An 11775-nucleotide genomic window follows, 5' to 3' on the forward strand; every position below is an offset into this window, starting at 1 on the left:
ATAATTTCTACTTAAGATTTGTCCTTTTTCCTGTGCCAAACTATCATTTATCAATCTGAAATCCAGATGATATAACAATTAGATAAAAATATAAGTGACGAACTTTTCCTTTAAAATTAAATTCTTTTTCTACTTCGCAGTCAAAACTTGTTAAAAGCGTTCGAACACTTCCATCTTTACGATACTGTAAAAACGTTCCATTTATTCAGAGTCCACAGTAATATGGTCAACCAAACTACGTTTATGAAATAAAAGTAAAGTACTGAAAACTTTTTTTGAATAATCATAATCTTCAGGAAGACCTGACCATGGTTGAATTAAAAACTAATAAACACGATCGTATCGGTCGCCACCCAGCTGATTGAGCGAAATAATAACAAGTGCAATTCGAGCTCCAGAAAAGAAAAGAAAAAAATAAGAAAAAAATTGAATAATACCCTTGAAACAGAACCATTAAGAAATGAAAAAAGGCTTTCTCATTATATCGTAATTAGAAGAGTGAGTTGTCGGAAAACCCTTTAACCTGTATGATGTGAACTACCAAACGAGTGCGCAGTAGTAACGTATGAAGACCAGTTTAGGCTAATACTACTTCAATAAAGGAAAACGAAATTGATAATTTGATGTACTTGGCACATCAAGCAAAAAATCAAGAATTATATCATTGTCTTCTTTAGTTAGGGATAAGTGCAGTAGTTACCTAAAACAGTGTTAGGTTGTTAGGCTAAATTAGGTAGGTATGGTGTAATTGTGGCTTCGGTAGGTTAGGTCAGGCCCCTGAGGTTAATATTACGCAGGTTTCCAGGTCAAGTGAGGTTTCCAAGTCAAGATGAATAGGACGAGAAGGATGAAACCAACCTAAGGATTAATACTGCATGTGTATTAATTCAGTAATTAATTTTGCTCCACCAAAACTAGCTTTGGGAATTAACTGCTAAGGTTTTGGATTAGTAATATGGAGGTGTTATTAGAGAAAAGTAAAGTTGCAAATTAAGGGCACCTCTGAATAAAGATTTTGCTGAAATGTATATCAATGGACTCCTTATGCTTGTTATTAAAGCAAATGAAATTATGGAAATCCAAGAGGATTCTTGTAGATTAGTTAGATTATCTTATGTAGCATATAACAGAGAGGTACGGCATGGCTTCATCAGGATGAAGATCAAGAAGCAAAATAATAAGAACATATACAAAAAATTTATGCAATATTGATGTATGTGATTTTGAGCTTAATATGCACCATTAATTTTCCCTCTGATCTTTGAAATGCGGTACAAGAGATATATGAAGATCCAATTTAGGGGCTGTGCAGAAGTAACTTATGAATTTGGGTGAAAGGCCTATCAATATATTCCTAATACTTATTAGAAATGATTAAGAAAAGGTAAGCATGATTTGGAGCATTGTTTTTTCCCTACAACAATTGATAGACATGCCATGATGATGAGGTAAATAGTAGGTAAGTGAAATCTATGTCTATCTTATGTCTATATCTATATAGTGTGTGTGAAAGGAGAAAATTGAGAGTAAATGTGAATAAGAGCAAGATTATTAGGTTCAGCAGGGTTCATTGCACATGATCTTACCCTCCATGTTGCCTCTTACTTTGGTAATATGTCTCAAGTAGAGGTGCAAGTGTGGCAGTGAAGAATGGATTAAGGGACAGCATAGTCCTTTTAACCCTGGCTGCTGTCAAAACATAGATAATGGGATGAGTCACAGAAGTCAAGTACCCAGGCTGTGTAAATGATTTATTTTAGAGGAGCATGTGGTATGATTAGACAGAATGAAGAAAGTAATGAGGGGGATGTATGAGAGATCTGGTATGGCAGGGAATGCAAGGGGAATGAACTGTGGAGTGACGAGTGGGTGAAATATAATATATTGAGATGGTTTAGGCATGTGAAAAGGTTGCAAGAGAGGGAGTTTACAAGGAGAGTGAATGATAGTACAATTAAAGGGGTTGATGTGAGAGGAAGACCACCTGTGACATAGGGATATCAAGTGGAGGAGTACTGGAGGGACAGGAATGCATGAAATGGTGTATGCAAGGGAGAAATGTAAGGATGGGGATGAAAGAATTTTTTCTGTGTCCACCTCCTTGATAGATGTTCCTGAGGGAATGGGCATCATTGATAGTTAGACAGACAGAAATAATTAGGGCTAGGGATATTTCAGATGAAGATGCCATATGAATTTATGATGGATGTAGCAGAACTGTTTTTATGGGACAGTAAAGGTATGAATGGAGAATTTAGTTTTAAAAGATAATATAAAAAATGAAAAAATGAGATATGGCTTTGTCATTGTAGAAGTTCATGTTTTAATCAGACACTAGACATAGATTGAGGATTTTTAAGAGTGAACTAAGAAATTGTATGTATCTGATCCATCCATGAAAATTAATGGTAGATATTTTTTCACGTAATACCATAAGTGTTATAAAAAATATGTGCAGTAGGTGTAAGGCATGTTTAGAAGTAGGAAGAGAGGACAGTGAATGGTCTCAAATGAAGGTTGTTCAGCAGGAAATGGTTATCTAGAATGGGGGAAAAAATCATGAGTATTTTAACCATATAAGGCCAATATTCTGATGTCTGACCAGCTGTTCAGATCAAAGTTACCCATTGTTAATGAAATGCAATAATATCTAATAATTCCATCTCACGAGATGATGGTTAGACTCATCATCCTGTGATCTTCCCTTGAATATACTTGACACAGAATATGTGAATAATATATGAGTTGAAAGAGTATGGAAACTCATTACTGGTTATTTTCCAGACTAAAAGAAGTTTGACAGCATAAATGTCATTGAAAGATGTCTGCCAGAACTGGTTCAGATGTTAAATCCCAGGAACAAGCAGTGAGGTGGATGCAAAGTGAAAATCTTAGGGGGTCTTCAAGTTTCTTAAAAAAAGACAGTACAGTAAGTTATGCAGACTGCTGATTATCCTTGTTAGATTTAGATGCTAATAGATAGTACATATTTGAATTTTGAAGTGGATGTACATTTCTATAATTACAAGCTTTGACTAAATGTTAATTCTTAGAGTGATTGGATTATCAAGATGCAGTTGATTGCAAGTCATTCCATTACTTAGAAAGAAATTTGTTAAAGACAAAGAAGTTCATAATAATCTGACTTTTAATGATGTACATTTTTTCTGGTCTCTTTCCCACAGAGCTATGATACCAGGAGAAAAAATGTTCATTTTCAAGTTCTACTTCAGGAAAAAAGTGAAGAGTTTGTCCTTATGGATGATTGGTTGTGTATTGATTCCAGCTCAAGTGAGGATGATGAACCATCTAATCAAGGAGAAATAACGCTGGCATCAGAAAAGGGGACAACTCATACCAGTGTACCCTACGGTGGCCAAGTACAAACATTGCCAGTTTTGAATTTTGCATTGAATAAAACTACAGATGTAGAGGAAGAAAACATTGTATCCGAGTTCAATTTATGTGAAAAAATGAGGGATCCCTTATCATCTTGTCTTCATAATGAAAAACTAATATTAATGAGTCCAAAGAATACATCCCATTTATCCACAGAACTTAAATCCTCAAACTGCGCACCAATTCTTTCCTTTAAAGAAGCAGCTGACAATATTCCTAGTGTAGATGTCATGCGAGTGACTAATAAAGCAAGTACTTCCAGTGCTGCATCAGGAAAAGGGAGGGCAGAGTCATGTTTGATTTTGGATGCTTCAGAAGGCTTGAGGGGTAATTCTGATAATGAGTGTATATCTTCTGATTCTGATAATGAGTGTATATCTTCTGATGAAATTGAAGTTGTAGACGTGATAGAATCTATGCCAAACAGCAGTTTATCTTGTAGTAATCCCAACACTCATAAAGTTTCAGGAAGGGAAACCACATTTTTTGAACCCTATAATGTAATGTCAGATGTGTCAGGTTCCTTTGCACCAAAGAATTCGAGTAAAACAGAATCTTTCTGTATTTTACCAAGACAGACTTCACTTAGTAACCCTACTTGTGTTGCATTACCAGAGTTGAAATTTGATAGGTCTAAGGTAACATCTGTACATGAAACCCCATTAAGAACTGAGTGCGCCTCTATCAAAAAAAATTCTGTTGGTTTAGAATTGTCTGATACATCAAAAACAAAAATTTCAAGAGCTGCAGTAAAGGCTGAAACTTTGTGTAATATGGTTCCTAATTACGGTGACCACTTTGAGAATGGTGATTTAATCATTATTTCTGATGATGAAGATGATATCGTTACAGAACCTCAGAATTTGGAGGAGACATCAGACAGTTCTTTTTTATGTGTGAAAAATTTGTCTGTCAATGCATCTCAACTTTCTAGAGAACTGCCAGTGAGTAAGTTGTCAAATGGTGATACAGAAAAAATTTTGGAACATCAGGCTGTTTTAACTCATTTCAGATGTATCTATGATGTAACAGCGAGTAAAGCTAAAGATATAGGAAGTGATGTAAAGAAAAGAGATATCTTGAGTGCAAATGCAGATTCTCAGTGTTTATCAGGAAACAAAAATGCAACGTTAGAGGGTGACATGCCATCTAAGTTGAGTAATTTTGTTGAAGACCAACAACCTCCAATTTTGTATGAGGTTAGTAACCATCAGCCATCTAACCAAAACAGACTCAATAGATGTCAGCTGTTACCCATGTCACACAAATATGATCATCAGCAACCATTTACTTTAAACAAGGTTGATGACCCCCAACAACCCAAATTACTCATGTTTAGAGATCATCAAAAACCATCCGCTGTAGACAGGCATGATAACTTTCAGAAGTTATCCAGTTTATACAAGGTTGATGACCATCAACAGCTCATAAATTTAAATAAAAATGATGTCAACAAGCAATCATCAGTTGTACAGGGGTTAGGTGACCACGGTCAACCATCCAACATAAACCGGGTAGATGACTACCAGCAGCATTCTAACCTTCTACAGCAATCACCTTTAAGCCAACTTCAATGTTCAAGTGATGCAAAACGAAAAATGAAAGCCTCAAAGTTTGAAGAACAAACAGGTTCCACCAAATCAGCAGTTCATAACGCACCAGGTGGGAATTTACCAGAACTCTCGTCACTGATAAGTGAACATCAAGAAACACAAGTTGAAGACCCCACAGCACAAAAGATAGCTGTCAGAGCTACAAAACAACAAACATCATCTTTGAAAAATAAAGTGAAGCAAGTACCTTATGGGAATTATACAATTCAAAATTTTGGCGCCGAGAGTGAAACCAGGGAAATTCAAATTACAAGAACTAAAGAATGCCTTACTTCACCCATGAAATTAACTCAGAACCAAACACCATCTGGAAAACTTGAAATACAAAGGAATTCAGTTTTGAATATGACAGAAAAACATACACCTGTTCTCAAACAAACTGCCCTTGTGAAACAGACATCATCAGGTAATGTACTACCACCTAAGGTTCCAGAAACTTGTTCATCTCTAGTTAAATCTTCAGATAATACATCATTTACAGTACCATTCAGGAGTACAGCAGCAGTGGAAGCTGTACTTAATCACTCACCTGTATGTGAGACTTCAGACAACTGTTTACCTTCAGTTATGGCTCAGAGGGTTAAGGGGAAGATGGGCCATTGCACTAGGTTAAGCCCTGATAGATCTTCAATAACAACCACAGATAAGGTTTCAACTACCAATAAAATGCTCAGTAACACAGCCAAGAATGAGTTGTCAAGTAAGGCTAAAAAGAACAGTGTATTACCAATTCATGCTTCAGCTACAGTAATTCCACTGTGGATGCCAGCTAATGTTAGATCACCAGGTAATGCCCAGGAGCATCCATCTTTCTCATCTCCAGTTGAGGCTCAAGTGCACTCATCTTCCTTATCACCAGTCAGTGCTCAGGTGCATTCATCATCCTTATCACTAGTTAAAGCTCAAGTGCACTCATCTTCAGCACCGGTTAAGGCTCAGGTTCACTCATCCTCATCACTAGTTAAGGCTCTGGTGCACTTATCACCAGTTAAGGCACAGGATCATTCATCTTTCTCATCACTGACAGCTACAAAAGTACCAGTGCAGATACAGTCAACATCAGATCTCTTAAAAGTGATTCCAACCACCAAGACTCGGGTACAAGAAAATTTAAAAACAGATGGAACAGATATCTGGAATATACCCAAGGGTGATTGTAAGGGACGAAAGGTAGATTTTGTAAATAATGATGATGGTTTTTCTCCATTATCATCCACTAGAGAGAAAACAGTAAACTCAGCTAAATGTGTCATTTTGTCATCAACTGGAGACAGAACAAACATGAATAAAAATAACATTTCTTCACAACAGCAAACAATGGAAATGGAACCTTCAGAGCTAGTTACATCTAAAATGATGGAAGCTACTTTAGAAAGCCATCTTTTTAAGACTAAGAAAAAAAAGAGACATAAAGGGACTGAATTGAATATTTCATCTAGCTTAGACCCTACACCCATTAAGACTAAGAAAAACAAGAGACATAAAGGGACTGAATTGAATATTTCATCTAGCTTGGACCCTACACCCATTAAGACTAAGAAAAAAAAGAGACATAAAGGGACTGAATTGACTATTTCATCTAGCTTGGACACTACACCCATTAAATCTAAGAAAAAAAAGAGACATAAAGGGACTGAATTGAATATTTCATCTAGCTTGGACCCTAAACCTAAAATTTATCAAGCAGCAGTAGTATATGAGAATTTTCACTCTTGCCAGGGCTCCAGGAAAGGATATTTGAAAACAAGAGAATGTACTCCAAAATTTAAAGAAACGAAAATTACCCTTGAGAGTAATGTAAATGGATCTATTGTCCCTTCCCCAGATTCTACAACATTAATTTCTGAACAAAAAAGGATCACAGAAGCTGCAAGAGTCATTAGCCATAACAGAACAATTGATACTCATAAACATAGTGAAAATTCATTTGTCATCAAAGGTCTTGAAACAATCAGTAAACTTAGTTCCTTAGGTCCTTTAGATTCTGCTGTAGAACATTTATTAGTTCAGTCAAGACGTGTGGTAGCAGAAGGTAAAGATCCCCTAGAACTTTTCCTGGTCATGGACAACTTTATGGTTCTGGATCTCATCAGTCAAAAGGTCTCTTCACAAATTGAAGGAAAACTACTTGCACCAGACATTATTGGCAGTAGTAAGGAAGCATTGAAAATGATGGACTGGCTATTAGAAGCAGCAAGTCAATTAAAATCAAAAGAAAAATTCATAGGGTTAGATATTGATGCTATTGCAAGAGCTACTATTGATAATAATGCACATCAAATTATAGCATTTATTAAAAAACTTTTAAAATACCAAGGCAAGGAGGAAGCTAAAGTGGAAGATTTACACAATATCTTCATGGCCGTCACTTCTATGCACTGTAAATTGACAACTGAGCCTGATCTTGCTAAATCTAAAATACCTGATGACAGTTCTTTAATTAAAAGATGGGATTATTAGAAACTTAGAAACATTAAACAGTTCTTTGAGCCTTAGCAAATCAGAACTGCTCAAATGTACATGGTAAGTACACAGCTAAGAGAAAAAAAACTAGTTCTGCATAGACTACACTTTTAACTCTTCCACTCACCTCTTTTACAAAAGCTGTACAGCCAGCAGAGTTTCCCCAGTCTGTCTCAGTATTGCCTTGTTTCATCAAAACCAAGAAATTATCCTGCATATACTTTACCAACACGCACACACGTTGGAAGACAAAGTACGAGAGAATTTTCTTATTGTTTAGTCCCAGTGATGGTGATGAATCAGTCGGCTGCAGGGCATCAGACACTGCAGATCAGAAAACATTTCTAGCGTGCAGCTCTAATGATTTGTGGACATGTACTAAAGATATGCAAATCAGTTCCAAAATAAAAGTGTATCTTTTACCATCTGAGAGAAAGAAGACATTCATCAGAGAAATCATTTTACAAAATGAGCTCAGTATTTGATAAATGGATGTTATATGATGAAGGATTTAAACAAAAACTTTTAGTAGTTCTAACACACTTACATTGGAGAATTCACAGTAGATTGAATTTACACAATCAAAATGCTGTGGGAAAATCAATGGCACCAGACAGAAGCAAGAACGTAACTCGTACCTGAAAAAGCTAACAATAAGAGTAGGTTTGCTACCTGACTTCAAGCAAGTAAATCGGGTCCCTTGGGATGTGCACCCCAAGTGATATGTTACAGACAAGGGAGAATAGTAACAGAAACCATATGAAGAGAGAATGTTAAAAAATGAAACAAAAAGAAGTAATCCCATAAACTCCAAGAATTCAGAATTTATCCATTATAAATATAATTTCACTCCCTTTAGCCACTAAGATAATTGGCTTGTGTGAAGAAAAGGGGTTCAAGTGGATTTGAGAAATTTGAACTTCATCAAAATTATGAACAGACTAATGTTCCTCTTGTACAAAACTATAAAGCTGCTCACGTAGATGAATAATACATGGAACTAAAACACACCAATGGATTGTACATATTCAAGACAAAGTTAAATAAAACCACAAGGTTTACAACATACAAACAAAATTCCTAAAGGAATTAAATAATTCTGATTAGCCTTTGGGCTCAGAAGGAATGAGTGAGTCACAATATATCAGCTGAGGAAGACTTGGATCTTTATGATATATTTCATTTGTTGATAAATTTCCTATCTGTCTATACCTCTGATGCCCGTTCCAATTGGAACTCCCTCAAAAGGGTGGCCACAGCAACAGAATCTCCATAATTAAAGAACTTCAGTGCCGCTTCTTAGCCTTTAGTGCCTCACCCATACCAGGCCACTGTCAAAGGGCATCTCTAACACATTGTTTGCTGATGCTCCTACCTAATGTTCCTAATGACTACTTTTATCAAATGCTCCTACCTGCTACTTATAGCTAATACTCCTACCTCCTGCTTCTGGCTAATGTTTCTACCTCGTACTCCTATCTAAATGTCCCTACCTACTACTTCTATCCACTCCTCCTACCACTTTGCCAAAAGGCAGGGCTAGCACATAGTGCTCACCTCAGGAAAATCTCGTTACGAAGAATAAGCTGTATGAGTTAGGTGTTGTCAAGTGTTACAAATAACAGGGAGAGATTGTTATTTATCTATCATACTTTGTCGCTGTCTCTCGCGTTAGCGAGGTAGCGCAAGAAAACAAGACGAAAGAATGGCTCAACCCACCCACATACATATGTATATACATCCACGTCCACACACGTACATATACATATATATACACACACAGACATATACATATATACACCTGTACATAATTCATACTGTCTGCCCTTATTCATTCCCGTCGCCACCCCACCACACATGAAATGACAACCCCCTCCCCCGCATGTGCGTGAGGTAGCACAAGGAAAAGACAACAAAGGCCACATTTGTTCACACTCAGTCTCTAGCTGTCATGTATAATGCACTGAAACCACAGCTCCCTTTCCACATCCAAGCCCCACAAAACTTTCCATGGTTTACCCCAGACGCTTCACATGCCCTGGTTCAATCCACTGACAGCACATCGACCCCGGTATACCACATCATTCCAATTCACTCTATTCCTTCCATGCCTTTCACCCTCCTGCATTTTAAGGCCTCGATCTCTCAAAATCTCTTTCACTCCATCTTTCCACCTCCAATTTGTGTTTGTAGATATATTTGTAGATATATGTACAGAGCATCAGATTGGGGAAGAGCAGTGTGGTTTCAGAAGTGGTAGAGGATGTGTGGATCAGGTGTTTGCTTTGAAGAATATATGTGAGAAATACTTAGAAAAGCAAATGGATTTGTATGTAGCATTTATGGATCTGGAGAAGGCATATGATAGGGTTGATAGAGATGCTCTGTGGAAGGTATTAAGAATATATGGTGTGGGAGGCAAGTTGTTAGAAGCAGTGAAAAGTTTTTATCGAGGATGTAAGGCATGTGTACATGTAGGAAGTAGGAAGAAAGGAAAGTGATTGGTTCTCAGTGAATGTAGGTTTGCGGCAGGGGTGTGTGATGTCTCCATGGTTGTTTAATTTGTTTATGGATGGGGTTGTTAGGGAGGTGAATGCAAGAGTTTTGGAAAGAGGGGCAAGTATGAAGTCTGTTGGGGATGAGAGAGCTTGGGAAGTGAGTCAGTTGTTGTTTGCTGATGATACAGCACTGGTGGCTGATTCATGTGAGAAACTGCAGAAGCTGGTGACTGAGTTTGGTAAAGTGTGTGAAAGAAGAAAGTTAAGAGCAAGGTTATTAGGTACAGTAGGGTTGAGGGTCAAGTCAATTGGGAGGTAAGTTTGAATGGAGAAAAACTGGAGGAAGTAAAGTGTTTTAAATATCTGGGAGTGGATCTGGCAGCAGATGGAACCATGGAAGCGGAAGTGGATCATAGGGTGGGGGAGGGGGGGAAAATTCTGGGAGCCTTGAAGAATGTGTGGAAGTCGAGAACATTATCTTGGAAAGCAAAAATGGGTATGTTTGAAGGAATATTGGTTCCAACAATGTTGTATGGTTGCAAGGCGTGGGCTATGGATAGAGTTGTGTGCAGGAGGGTGGATGTGCTGGAAATGAGATGTTTGAGGACAATGTGTGGTGTGAGGTGGTTTGATCGAGTAAGTAACGTAAGGGTAAGAGAGATGTGTGGAAATAAAAAGAGCATGGTTGAGAGAGCAGAAGGTGTTTTGAAATGGTTTGGGCACATGGAGAGAATGAGTGAGGAAAGATTGACCAAGAGGATATATGAGTCGGAGGTGGAGGGAACGAGAAGTGGGAGACCAAATTGGAGGTGGAAAGATGGAGTGAAAAAGATTTTGTGTGATCGGGGCCTGAACATGCAGGAGGGTGAAAGTAGGGCAAAGAATAGAGTGAATTGGATCGATGTGGTATACCGGGGTTGACATGCTGTCAGTGGGTTGAATCAGGGCATGTGAAGCGTCTGGGGTAAACCATGGAAAGCTGTGTAGGTATGTATATATGCGTGTGTGGACGCATGTATATACATGTGTATGGGGGTGGGTTGGTCCATTTCTTTCGTCTGTTTCCTTGCGCTACCTTGCAAACGCGGGAGACAGCGGCAAAAAAAAAAAAAAAATATATATTTCCATATCCATCCTACTGCAGAGTAACAAGCCTTTATGAAATACCTTGAAAACTTAAAAGCTACATCACCTGTCATCTATCACACTTTACTTTTTAAGGTCCTTGATAAATGAGGGAGTTTGTGATTGATGTTGTGAGAAGATTCATATTATATGTGCATGTCAGTTGTAACTGCAATGTGTCTTGCTATGAAGTGCAAAATAATATTTAGGATATTTTAAGGGTGTTCATATGACAGCCATTTGCCTTCCCAGGAAGTGCAAAATGCTTGTATTTCTTTTTACTAATGAACTAGGTCTTTGATTTAAATGATGCACTGGTGATTAAATTGTAACATTTGTACAGTTGTAGGTTAGCCTAAATGAGACATAGTCTATTAAACTGCTCCTTGAGTGTACAAAAATTTAAACAAGATTAAATGATTATATATGTTTTTGTGATTGCTTTTATCTGAACTTGACCCTTTTACATTACATGCTTTATTCTTTTCACTCTTAACTAGATCATGAAGATCATTAGGAAAGGTGGTTTATTCTTCATTCAGTTTAGCACTGGTGAGTGTTAATGTTTGCATGCAGTCAAAAATAAAAAATATCTTATGGCTCAGATCGCACATAAAGTACTTAAGATTGTACACTTCAGACATGTTGAGATCTAGGAGGTATATTGGCCGGCCCAT

At 37.4% G+C, this 11775-nt stretch overlaps 1 protein-coding gene across 3 annotated transcripts; it reads left to right on the forward strand.

Annotated features, from left to right (window-relative positions):
- The first annotated feature begins 348 nt into the window (after positions 1-348).
- Positions 349-7616, forward strand: LOC139757630 (uncharacterized). 3 transcript variants are annotated; one of them, XM_071678294.1, is made up of 4 exons: positions 367-498; positions 1281-1384; positions 2785-2929; positions 3186-7616. In XM_071678294.1, exons 3-4 carry the CDS (start codon positions 2822-2824, stop codon positions 7470-7472), a joined length of 4395 nt encoding a protein of 1464 aa, XP_071534395.1. In that variant the 5' UTR covers positions 367-498; positions 1281-1384; positions 2785-2821; the 3' UTR covers positions 7473-7616. The 3 variants fall into 3 exon arrangements, with proteins under 3 accessions (XP_071534396.1, XP_071534395.1, XP_071534397.1); XM_071678295.1 differs by lacking the exon at positions 1281-1384 and having other exon boundaries at positions 349-498; XM_071678296.1 differs by lacking the exon at positions 367-498 and having other exon boundaries at positions 1327-1459.
- The last annotated feature ends 4159 nt before the right edge of the window (positions 7617-11775 follow it).

Source organism: Panulirus ornatus, chromosome 27 (assembly GCF_036320965.1).
Source record: "Panulirus ornatus isolate Po-2019 chromosome 27, ASM3632096v1, whole genome shotgun sequence".
Classification (NCBI taxonomy): Eukaryota; Metazoa; Arthropoda; class Malacostraca; order Decapoda; family Palinuridae; genus Panulirus; species Panulirus ornatus.